The sequence below is a fragment of the Mustela nivalis genome (assembly GCF_964662115.1).
Source record: "Mustela nivalis genome assembly, chromosome: 13".
In the NCBI taxonomy this organism is placed as follows: domain Eukaryota; kingdom Metazoa; phylum Chordata; class Mammalia; order Carnivora; family Mustelidae; genus Mustela; species Mustela nivalis.
In genome coordinates, this window is record NC_139032.1 from 86755236 (window position 1) to 86766580 (window position 11345).

Below are 11345 nucleotides of genomic sequence, written 5' to 3' on the forward strand. Positions count from 1 at the left end.
AGCCAAAGGCAGTCACTTAACTGACTGAGCCACCTAGGTGCCCCCATATGTCTTTTCTTTAAAAGTAATCTCCAGGGGTGCCTGGGTGGCTCAGTGGGTTGGGCCTCTGCCTTGGGCTCAGGTCATGGTCTCAGGGTCCTGGGATCGAGCCCCGCATCAGGTTCTTTGCTCAGCAGGGAGCCTGCTTCCCTCTCTCTCTCTCTGCCTGCCTCTCCATCTACTTGTGATTTCTATCAAATAAATAAATAAAATCTTTAAAAATAAATAAATAAATAAAATAAAATAAAAGTAATCTCCACACCTGGCATGTGGTTTGAACTCACGACCCTGAGATCAAGAGTCCCGTGCTCCACTGATTGAGCCAGCCAGGTGCCCCCGGTCAATTGATTTTGACAAGGGTGCCAATAATTCAATGGTGGAAGAAACAGTCTTTTCAACAAATGTGCTAGGACCGCTGGGTGGCCACAATCGAAAGAATGGAGTTGGGGGGTGCCCGGGTGGCTCATTCTGTTAAGTGTCTGCCTTTGGCTTGGGTCATGATCCCAGGGTCCTGGGATGGGGCCCCACATCAGGCTTCCTGCTCAGCGGGGAGCCTGCTCCTTCCTCTGCCTCTGCCTGCCACTGCCCCTGCTTGTGCTCTCTCTCTCTGTCAAATAAATAAAATATTTTAAAAAATGCTGTTAATTATAAAAAAAAAAAAAGAATGGAGTCAGATCTCTACCTCACTGAATCCACAAAAACTGACTCAAAAGAATCAATGACCTTGATCACATTCTTGCTACTGTCCTTTGTGTTTTTTAAAAATATTTATTTATTTATCTATTTATTAACATATAATGTATTATTAGCACCAAGGGTGCAGGTCTGCGAATCACCAGGTTTACACACTTCACAGCACTCACCATAGCACATACCTTCCCCAATGTTCATAACCGCGTCACCCTCTCCCTCCCCCCCCTCCCCCCAGCAACTTTCATTGCTAATGTCCTTTGATGTACAAATTTTAATTTTTATGAAGTCCAAACATAGAATGACCTTACAGCCTGGCAACTTCACTCCTAGGTATATACTGAAAAGAAATGAAAATGCATATGTACATAGAAACTCATGCACCGATGTTTATAAGCACCGTTATTCCTAATTGCCAAGAGGTGGAAATAATCGTGTCCACTAATGGGTGAGTGAGTAAATTGTGGCATATCCATACCATGGAATATTACCCAGCCATTAAAAGGAACAGGGACATAACAATCCATGCTACAACTTGGCTGCACTTTGAAAACATTACACTGAGGGACAGAAGCCAGACATAGTCACATAGTATGCAGTTCCAGAATAGGTGAATCCTTACGGTCAGAAGGTCAGTTACCAGGAGACAGAAGGGAAAACGAGGAGTAATTATTTAATGGTAAGGGTGTTTCTCTGTGGTAATGAGAAAATTCTGAAAACTAGAGGTGGGCGTTGCACAATGTCGTGACCATTGTAAAAGCCACAGACCTGTATGTTTCAGAACAGTGGGTTGTATGTTATGTGAATTTCACCTCAAATCTTTAAATTGTATGGTAATAAAAAAAAAAAAAACATTGGTTGAAGAACAATATAATCCCAGTTGCCTTTTTTAAATTACAGAGTGACAGGTACGTTATGAGATGGTGTGCAAATGTACGCATACAAGAAATCCTCACTCCGCACTCCCCACTATAATGCAAGACTGTAAAAATGGCCAGGTGACCTGAAATCATTCAAAGAGAAGTTAATAATTAGTGGGAAAAATTATGATTGTTCTGTGATCTTTGGAAGTTGCTGTCAAACATTAAAAACTCTCCAATGGGGGCACCTGGGTGGCTCAGTGGGTTAAGCCTCTGCCTTCGGCTCAGGTCACGATCCCAGGGTTCTGGGATCGAGTCCCGCATCAGGCTCTCTGCTCAGCAGGGAGCCTGCTTCCTCCTCTCTTTCTCTCTCTGGCTGCTTATGATCTCTCTCTGTCAAATAAATAAATAAATAAAATCTTTAAAAAAAAAAATATGTCAGTGGAGGGGCACCTGGGTGGCTCAGTCGTTAAGCATCTGCCTTCAGCTCAGGTGGTGATCACAGGGTCCTGGGATGGAGCCCCACATCAGGCTCCCTGCTGGAGTGGGAGGAAGCTGCTTCTCCCTCTCCCACTCCCCCTGCCTGTGTTGCCTCTCTGGCTGGTCTCTCTCTGTTAAATAAATAAATAAAATCTTAAAAAATAATAATAAATTAGTGGAGGGGGGCGCCTGGGTGGCTCAGTGGGTTAAAGCCTCTGCTCTTCGGCCCAGGTCATGATCTCAGGGTCCTGGGGTTGAGCCCTACATTGAGCTCTCTGCTCAGCAGGGAGCCTGCTTCCCCCTCTCTCTCTGCCTACTTGTGATCTCTGTCTGTCAAATAAATAAAAAATAAGTAAAAATAAAAATCTTTTAAAGCGTCTGACTCTTGATTTCAGCTCAGGTCATGATCTCAGGGTTGTGGGGCTTGCTCTGCACACGGCAGACCGTCTGCTTCAGATTCTTTCTCCCTACCCCCTGTTCGCACATGCAGGGGTAACCTTACTCACTCTCAGATGAATAAATAAATCTCCAGAATTATATATACATCAATGGGGTGCCTGGCTGGCTCAGTCGGTAGAACATGTGACTCTTGATCTTGGGGTCACGAGTTTGAGCCTCATATTGGGCATGGAGCGTACTTAAAAAAAAAAAAAGTATCAAGGAAGATCTTTTGGGTAGATAGCCAAAGTAAATGCAGAGGCTTTAACCCACTGAGCCACCCAGGTGTCCCCCGTGTTCATTTTTGCATTAGTCATAATAGCCAAGATATGGAAACATCCTACACGTTCCTCAGTGGATGGATGGATAAAAAACGTGGTCTGCGTACATGTACAGTGGAAAGTTATTCAGCCTTAAAAAGGAAGGAAAGCCTGCCATTCGCTACAGCAGGAATGAACCTGGAGTGTGTAATGCCCTGTGAAATCAGCCAAAGACAAATACTGTGCGGTGTCATTTATAAGTGGGATCTTTAAAAAAAAAAAAAAAGTTGGAATTCCTAGAAATAGTAGACTGGCAGGTGCTGGGGCCACAGGGCAAGGGGAAGGAGAGGTTTATAAAAAGGTACACACTTGGGATGCCTGGGTGGCTCCGCTGGTTGGGCAGCTGCCTTCTGCTCAGGTCATAATCCCAGGGTCCTGGGATCGAGTCTCACATCAGGCTCCTTGCTTAGCAGGGAGCCTGCTTCTTCCCTCTGCATCTGCCTGCCACTCTGTCTGCCTGTGCTTGCTCGCTCTCTCTCCCTCTCTCTCTCTGGTTAAAAAAAAAAAAAAAGTACACACTTTTTTAATAAGATGAAGACGTGGGTGCCTGGGTGGCTCAGTGGGTTAAAGCCTCTGCCTTTAACAGCGTTCTGAGGACCTGACATAGAGATGGTGACTCTACTTGATCATCCTGTATACTAGAATTTAAATTTGCTGGAGAGTAGTTCTTTTTCTTTTTAAATATTTTATTTATTTATTTGACAGACAGAGATCTCAAGTAGGCCGAGAGGCAGGCAGAGAGAAAGAGGGGGGGGGGCAAGCAGGCTCCCTGCTGGGCAGAGAGCCCAATTGGGCCGGATCCCAAGACTCTGGGATCGTGACCCGAGACGACACAGGCAGAGACTTTAACCCACTGAGCCACCCAGACGCCCCAGCTAGGAGAGTAGTTCTTAAACGTTCACTCTCTTGCTCTCTCACACACACAGAAGGTAGCTCTGTAAGGTGATGGATGTGTTAATGAACTTGACAGTGGGAGTCACTTCACAATGTCTACATATATATCAAATCATCACCTTACGCACTTTGTTTTTTTTTTAGGGAGGGAGAGAGAGGTAGGAGGCAGAGGGAGAGAGAATCTTAAGCAGCCTCCAGGCCCAGGGCAGAGGCTGACTCGGGCTCGATCTCACAACCCTGAGATCATGAGCTGAGCCAAAACCAAGAGTTGGACGCTTCACCGACTGAGCCACCCAGGGACTCCATGTATGACAATTTTATTTGTCAATTATATCTCAATAAATCTGCGGGGAAATTTTCCAGAGCAGTGCGAACATTGCTTGCTTTCTAGTTCCCTAACTTGGGAGAGGGAACAGCATCTTTTTTCAGCCCTGATGAGTTTACTTCCTTCTTTCTGAGTTGACATCAACTTCAAACATTTCCTCCCTTGTATTTTCACTGTTGTGAAATGTATCTGGGCATTCCTTTGATATGACCTCTTTGCCTGGCAGCCCTTCCTCTGGGACATCTTCATCCTTCTGGTTACAACCACGTGCATCAGGTACAATGGTCAACCTGCCTTCACTAAGTTTCTCTACTTGCTGGTTTCTAGAACAGCGAAGGGCTGTGCTGTCAACATCCCTACAGCCAGCGCTTTCTTTCATCATTCCACTTAGGTTCAATGCACATTGTTTAAAGATTTTATTTATTTTTTTAAAGGTTTTTAAAGATTTAAAGATTTATTTTTATTTATTTATTTATAATATTTATTATATATTTTATTTATTTTAAAGATTTAGATTTATTTTTAAAGATTTTATTTATTTATTATTTATATATTTTATTTATTTATTTATTTATTTGACAGAGAGAAACACAGCAAGAGAGGGAACACAAGCAGGGGGAGTGGGAGAGGGAGAAGCAGGCTTCCCGCTGAGCAGGGAGCCCGATGCGGGGTTCGATCCCACGTCCCTGGGATCATGACCTGAGTCGAAGGCAGACTTGCAAGGACTGGGTCACCCATGTGCCCCTCTATGTGCATTTCCTGCTGTCTCATCGCTCTGCATTTCTCTGCAGCACTTTCATCTTGGTTGGCCAATTCGCTCTTCTGATGATCACTTGTGTAGTCTCTCCTGTGGGTTCACCACGGGGAGGCAGGAGGCAACGCAACTACGGAGCTTTTGTGTGTGTGTGTGTGTGTGAACTGTAGAGCATGCCTGGGGCCAGTCCCGGATAGGCTTTCAAAGAAGTGATGTGATTAGTCAAAGCGCATCTTCGATCACCACAGGGATCCGTGGGCTAAAAAGGAGCAAAGTTCGCACTCTGGACCTTGACTTGTAGTTAATGGGACATCGCAAGGGAAGTTGGAACAGTGTGGCTGAGGGACCAGTGTTATTTAACTGAACCTTTGTGCCTGAAACTCATTCTGTTGTGCAAAGCAAGGGCCGCTTGGTTATGTACAAGGCTGTCTCCAGGGACACGGCTAAATAATTAATAGTGGTTTTCTCTGGGATGGGGTTAGGGTCTTACACACTTCAATACTTCCCCCCAAAATTTTATATATTTATCTGACACAGAGAGAGAGCGAGCGAGAGAGGGAGCACAAGAAGGGGGAGTGGGAGAGGCTGAAGGTGGCTTCCCGCTGGGATCATGACCTCAGCTGAAGGCAGATGCTCTACAACTGAGCCACCCAGGTGCCCCTCAACACTGTTTTGTTTTGTTTCAGGCTGTGAGGCTCTGGAATCAGACAGACCTTGGACTGAAGCCATTTAATAGCGGTGTGACTTTTGGCAAATTTTAAAGTTTTTTAAAGACTTTATTTTACTTATTTGAGAGAGCAAGAAAAGAGAGCATGAGAGGGGCGAGGGGAGGGGCAGAGAGACGGGGGAAGCAGACTCCCCGCTGAGCAAGGAGCCTGCTGTGGGGGCTCGATCCCAGGACCCCCGGATCATGACCCAAGCCGAAGGCAGATGCTCAACCGATTGAGCCACTCAGGTGCCCAAAATTATGCAAGCTTTCTGAGAACCATGTCTGAATCGGAATGATAATAGCACCTGCCTCATAGAGCTGTCGTGAGACGTCAGTGAGAGGCCATGTGAAAGTCACTTAGCGTGGCGCCCCGCGAAGAGTCAGTGTTCCACAAATATCATCACTGTTACTGTTCCCCCTCCAGTATTCATTGGAGCAAAGTACCACAGTGCGGGCAGCAAGGGGCTCCATCTCACAACCCTGACATCATGACCTGAGCCGAAATCAAGAGTTAATTGACTGAGCCATGCAAGTGTCCCTTTTCCTTATTTTTTAAGATTTTATTTATTTATTTGACAGAGAGAGAGCACAAGCAGGGGGAGTAGCAGAAGGAGAGGGAGAAGCAGGCTCCCTGATCAGCGGACAACCTGATGTGGGGCTTGATCTCAGGATGCTGAGATCATGATCTGAGATGAAGGCAGCTGCACCCCTCAACCCTTTCCTTATTTTTTTAAAAAATATTTTATTTATTTGACAGAGAGAGAGATCACAAGTAGGCAGAGGCAGGCAGAGAGAGAAGGGGAAGCAGGCTCCCTGCTGAGCAGAGAGCCTGATGTGGGGCTCAATCCCAGGACCTCGAGATCATGACCTGAGCCGAAGGCAGAGTCTTTAACCCACTGAGTCACCCAGGCGCCCCTCCTTTCCTTATTTTTTAAGTAGGCTCCACGCCAAATGTAGGGCTTGAACTCATCACCCTGAGATCAGGAGTTGGACATTCTACCGGCTGAGCCAGACAGGTACCCCTTGCTTGCTTTTGGATAGACATCTGTGCCCCTGCCTGGCATACCCCTAACCCCCAGTCCTATCTCCCTAGCAGGGCCCAGTCCCAGCTCTGCCTCCTCTCTGCCTGTGTCCACCTGGGCCTTCCTCTGAACTCCGAGGGAGCCACTAAACATCTGACGCCTGTGCTAAATTCCCTAATCTTCAAAACAACCTCCTAGGAAGACATTATTATCCCTATTTTGCTCAGAGAACAAAGACCACTGAGCCGAGAGCCTGAGCTGCGATTCGAATCCTGGTTTGCTGTTTTCAGTCGTCCAAAGGCTTTCCCCAAACACCCCTCTTTTAGGAGGTGGAAGCTGTTGCCTCCATTAGCTCCCCTGTCTACAGACCAGCAGCCCTTGGGGGCTGGAGCCTTGCCTCTTCCGGCCCATGTGCCGGCTGTGATGCCTAGCCCCAAGCCCCCCTAAGCCAATTCCATGCAATATGGAGATCTGGTTTCCGTGTTTTGCAAAAGGGGCACACCTGGTATTTGGGGTGAGTCAGTCCTCCAGGAGGCAGATCTCTCCGGTGTCTGGAAGGATGTTTAGCATCCCCTGGGCTCAAAATGTGAGGTGCCCCAGTTACTGAGAAGACACAAGCCACAGTGCTCTGGAGATGGGGCCCAGGGAGGGGCAGCTTGTTACACGAACAATCCCAGAAAATGAAAGCCTGGGCGTGGATAGAAGCTCCACTCTGAACCAGCTATGGGGCCTTGGTCACGCCACACCGCAAGTTCTCTAGGCTCAGCTTTCTTGTCTGTCCGAGGGGATAACAAATAAAGCAGCCATTCACAGAAAGCGCTCAGCACAGGTCCTGGCCCGTGGGAACCTGTCCAGAAGAAGCTGTTAAAACAGGGTGCCCGGGGGACGCCTGGGTGGCTCAGTCGGTTGGGCAGCTGCCTTCGGCTCAGGTCATGATCCCAGAGTCCTGGGATCGAGTCCCATATCGAGCTCCTTGCTCCGCAGGGAGCCTGCTTCTCCGTCTGACTCTGCCTTCCACTCTGTCTGCCTGTGCTCGCTCTCGCTCACTCTCTGACAAATAAATAAAATCTTAAAAAAAACAAAAAACAAAAAAAACCAGGGTGCCCGGGCAGCTCAAGTGAGCGGCTGCCTTCCGCTCAGGCTATGATCCCAGGGTTCTGGGATCAGCCTCGGTCTCTGCTCATCCGGGAGTCTGCTTTTCCCTCTCCCTCCACCTCTCCCCTCTGTTTATGCTTGTTCTCTCTCTCAAATAAATAAACAAATAATCTTAAAAAAAAAAAAAAAAGCTGCTAAGATTTAAACCTATACAGGAAAGTTTCTTGCCAGATAATGAATCCTGATTTTTCTTTTCTCTTCTTTTTCCCTTTCCTTCTTAGTTCTCAGTCTAAAACCAGAGTTCCTACAAGCCAAAGATTTTGTGAAAACCTGTTGAGTTGGGGCACCAGGGTGGCTCAGTGGGTTAAGCCTTTGCCTTCAGCTCAGGTCAGATCCCAGGGTCCTGGGATCGAGCCCTGCATCATGGGGCTCTCTGCTCAGCGGGGAGCCTGCTTCCCCGCCCCCACCCCCGCCTGCCTCTCTGCCTACTTGTGATCTCTGTCCTTCAAATAAATAAATGGAATCTTAAAAAAAAACCCACAAAAACCTGCTGAGCTCATGGTTCTGCCCCAAGGGAAGGCGACAACTTGTTTGGAGGGATCTAGTAAAGCACAGTGACCTACACCTCGTTTCCTCTAACTTTGGAATCAAAGTCAAAGGCAAAGCAGAGAGAAACCACTTCTGGAGCCCATACTGCAGGTTTCTGGGCTGCCGGGGGAGGGGGTGGTGAGTGGAGACCCTGAGTGAGACACGCAGTAGGTAGCCCCCTCTTTATTCCTCCTGGCACAGGATCGAGATCCAAAATTGAGATCTCATGCTAAGGCAGTTTTACACCTGGGGGAAAAACAGATCTACATTTACATACTTAATGCCTGGCAAGAACATTAAATAGAGTCACATCAGTTTTTCAGAAACTAAGGCTCAGAGTAGGGAAATGACTTACCCAAAGTCAAAGTCCCGGAAAAGCACCGAAAGACCTTAGCTGCAATTCCAAAGCTTATACCATGACCCAGGAATGAGGAAGTAGGATGAGCGTTTGCCTGTATTTTTCAAGGAGCTGACAGTGCAGTCTGGGAGTGGATTGTGGCCCCACCGTGTGTTGGCACAGGACTGGCAGTGATTTCTCTTCCACTGTAGCTGGAACGACTTTGACCTGCTGGCCACAGAACTGGGGCGGGGAGGGGCAGTGTCCAACTGGATGTCCCAGGGCACTGGCAACCTGAGAACCCGAGTAACCGTAAACAGCCGGAAAGACAGGAACTTCCAGTACTCACACCTGGATTTGCAAGGGCAGAGTTCCTGCTTTAGCCAGCTGGCGGCCAATCAGGAGGTGGGGAGGAATTTAGGGGTGGGGGAGTCCAGGTGGGAGGTGGGCGTGTCCCTAGGGAAGCTCTTCCTTGTTACTAACTCTCCTGTGTTCCTTTGTCGCCCCCACCTGGATTCTAAAATCGGGAAGTCCTACTCTGGCTTATGCACAGAAGTGAAGTGTGGATGGAGGGTGGAAAGCCACAGAGGTTGGCATGGGAAGGCATTCTCCAGGAGGAAAGATGGACTCATGCAGGTGTTTGACTGAATTTTTCTAACCTGCATGGTCTCTGATCATGTCAGTTACCTTCAGGTATGGGCACGCCTCTGCTCGGATCTCCAGCCTCATCATTCCGCCTTCCAGGTACCCTACACGTTTTTTAAGACACAGATTAAAAGTTACCTATTTTGAGGGGCACCTGGGTCGGCTCAGTCGGTTGGGCATCTGCCTTTGGCTCAGGTCATGATCCTGGAATCCTGCATGGAGTCCCGCATCGCATCGAGGGCTCCTGGTTCACAGGGAGTCGGCTTCTCCCTCTGCATCTGCCCCTCCCCCTCCACTCCCCACCTGCCCAACTTGTGTTCTCTCTCTCTCTGTCTCTTTCTCAAATAAATAAATTCTTTCTTTTTTGCTTTTTTAAGGTTACCTACTTTGAGAAGCTCTCTCCTCCACCCAGGCTGAGTCAGATGTTCCTGGCATTGTGCTCCCAAGGCCTGAGCTGCGGCCCACCATAGGGCTCCTCACAGATGCTAAGTACTGGGTTGTCTGTCACCCTCACTAGACTTCAGAACAGGAGCTGTGTGTCTGTCCTGTTCTCCACCAGATCCTCAGCCTCTGGCAGCTCAACTAGGACTGGCGGTCTCCCCAAAACATTCGTGTGGATCATCCCTGGAGGCTCAGGGGGACCCAGAAGCCCAGCAATCTCTCTCAGTTAGTGGGGGTGTTCCCTCTTTGGGCAACTCTCTTAATTTCTCTGTGCTTCCCTTACCGATCTGTAAAATGGAGCAGCTCATCTGCACGTAAAGCCCTAGGTACGACAGGTGGGGCACTGGTGGCCTTGTGGTCGCACTGGTTAGTTGTAAAGGTGGGGACAAGGGGGGAGGGATGTGCCATGTTCACAGTCTCCAGGCAGCAAAGGGGGCAGGCCTTGAACTCTAGTCTGTGCTCTTGCCTCTAATGTCCCTCTCTTCATTCTTCACTCGCCACTATCTCCAGTCCGTTGTACCTGTTCGGTCACAGGTAAAAACAGCCATCAACAGTTACTTGGATAGAGCTGCCTGCCGGACCCCACGCTGGCTGTCACGTGGTTGTTAACAGAAAATGATTCTCAGTGGGAAGTGGGATAAGGAGATCCTAGCCATTAGCCTAAAACCCTCAGGGGCTCAAATTCCAGTTTCTCAGCTTCCAGGCAGGGAGGTAGTAAGTCCCTAATCTCGCAGCCATATTCCCGCCTCTAACGACAGGGGAAAATCAGACCTTCCAGCAGGAGGGCTGAACTCAGGCACTGGCTCAAGGCTTGATGGATGTGACCCCTTATATCTTCATCTTATTTAAAAAATAAATTCTCCCCCCTTGCCCGGGTACCCAGGACTCCAGTTCCCCTGTCCGAGGCTACCACAGTTAACCCTTTCTTGTGCATCTTACCAGACGGCTGGTGCGCACCCCCCAGACGCGCACACTCTCACACACACGTTCTTTCCCACAAACTGTAGCGCCGATCAACGCAGGTCTTTTTGCCCCTTCCTTTTTTTTTTTTTTTTTTTTCATCTAAGGTATCTTGGAAGTCGTTCCATGTTAGTGCATACGGAACATTTTTCGTTTTAATGGCTGCACAGCATTCCGTGGTATGGATTATTTCCTAACGTGGCGGGCGTTACTATTGTCAGTGTGGGAGCCGCGAGGACTCCGGCCCCACGGAGCGGTGTCCCCGTGCCAGCCCCGGCTCTGCCCATAAATGGCCTAGCTACCTTGGGCTTCTTCCTCCCCACAGACATCACCGCGGGGGATGCGGGAGGTGGGTGCAGAGAGGACAGCCTGGCGGGTCCCAGCGTCCCAGGGCGGGTCAGCGTCAAGCGCGCGCAATTTATCCCCAGGGACGGTTCGCCGCCACTCCGCCGTACCAGCAGCATCAAACGCAGCGAGTATTCTGGCACAAACGAGCTCGGAACCGGTTACCAGGTCCTCCGGCCTCGGCACCCGGCCTCGGGGCAGCAAAGCGCAGGCACCAGCTACTCACCCTCGCCTCGGCGGCTTCACCGCTTCGTCCCCCAGCGCGCCCCGAAGGTTACAGGTGTCCATGTGCCTTTAAGGGGGCCGAGCCCGGTCTCCGCTACTTCCGCCCCAAACAAACATGACGCCACCTGGGCGCCCAGGGTGTGAAGGCGCGAAGAGAATTCCCATCAAAAAGATGGCG

The 11345-nt window shown here is 49.0% G+C and overlaps 1 protein-coding gene and 1 long non-coding RNA gene across 11 annotated transcripts in view; one reads left to right on the forward strand and one right to left on the reverse strand.

The window, feature by feature from the left end:
* Positions 1 to 11328, reverse strand: part of KYAT1 (kynurenine aminotransferase 1) — a 36777-nt gene extending 25449 nt beyond the window's left edge. For 2 of the 10 annotated variants that reach the window (XM_082695883.1, XM_082695876.1), the window contains exon 1: positions 11169 to 11328. Coding sequence is in view for 2 of the 10 variants with exons in the window: in XM_082695876.1 (XP_082552002.1) it covers positions 11169 to 11230 (62 nt within the window). In the remaining 8 variants the exon portion in view is untranslated. Of the gene's footprint in view, positions 1 to 8569; positions 8818 to 9238; positions 9301 to 11168 lie in introns of those variants that run through there. The other 8 variants (XM_082695877.1, XM_082695879.1, XM_082695878.1 and 5 more) reach the window with 7 other exon arrangements.
* Positions 8916 to 9577, forward strand: LOC309846626. Its single transcript, XR_014302015.1, has 2 exons — positions 8916 to 9295; positions 9392 to 9577. It is a non-coding gene; the product is annotated as an uncharacterized lncRNA (long non-coding RNA).
* Positions 11329 to 11345: the final 17 nt, after the last annotated feature.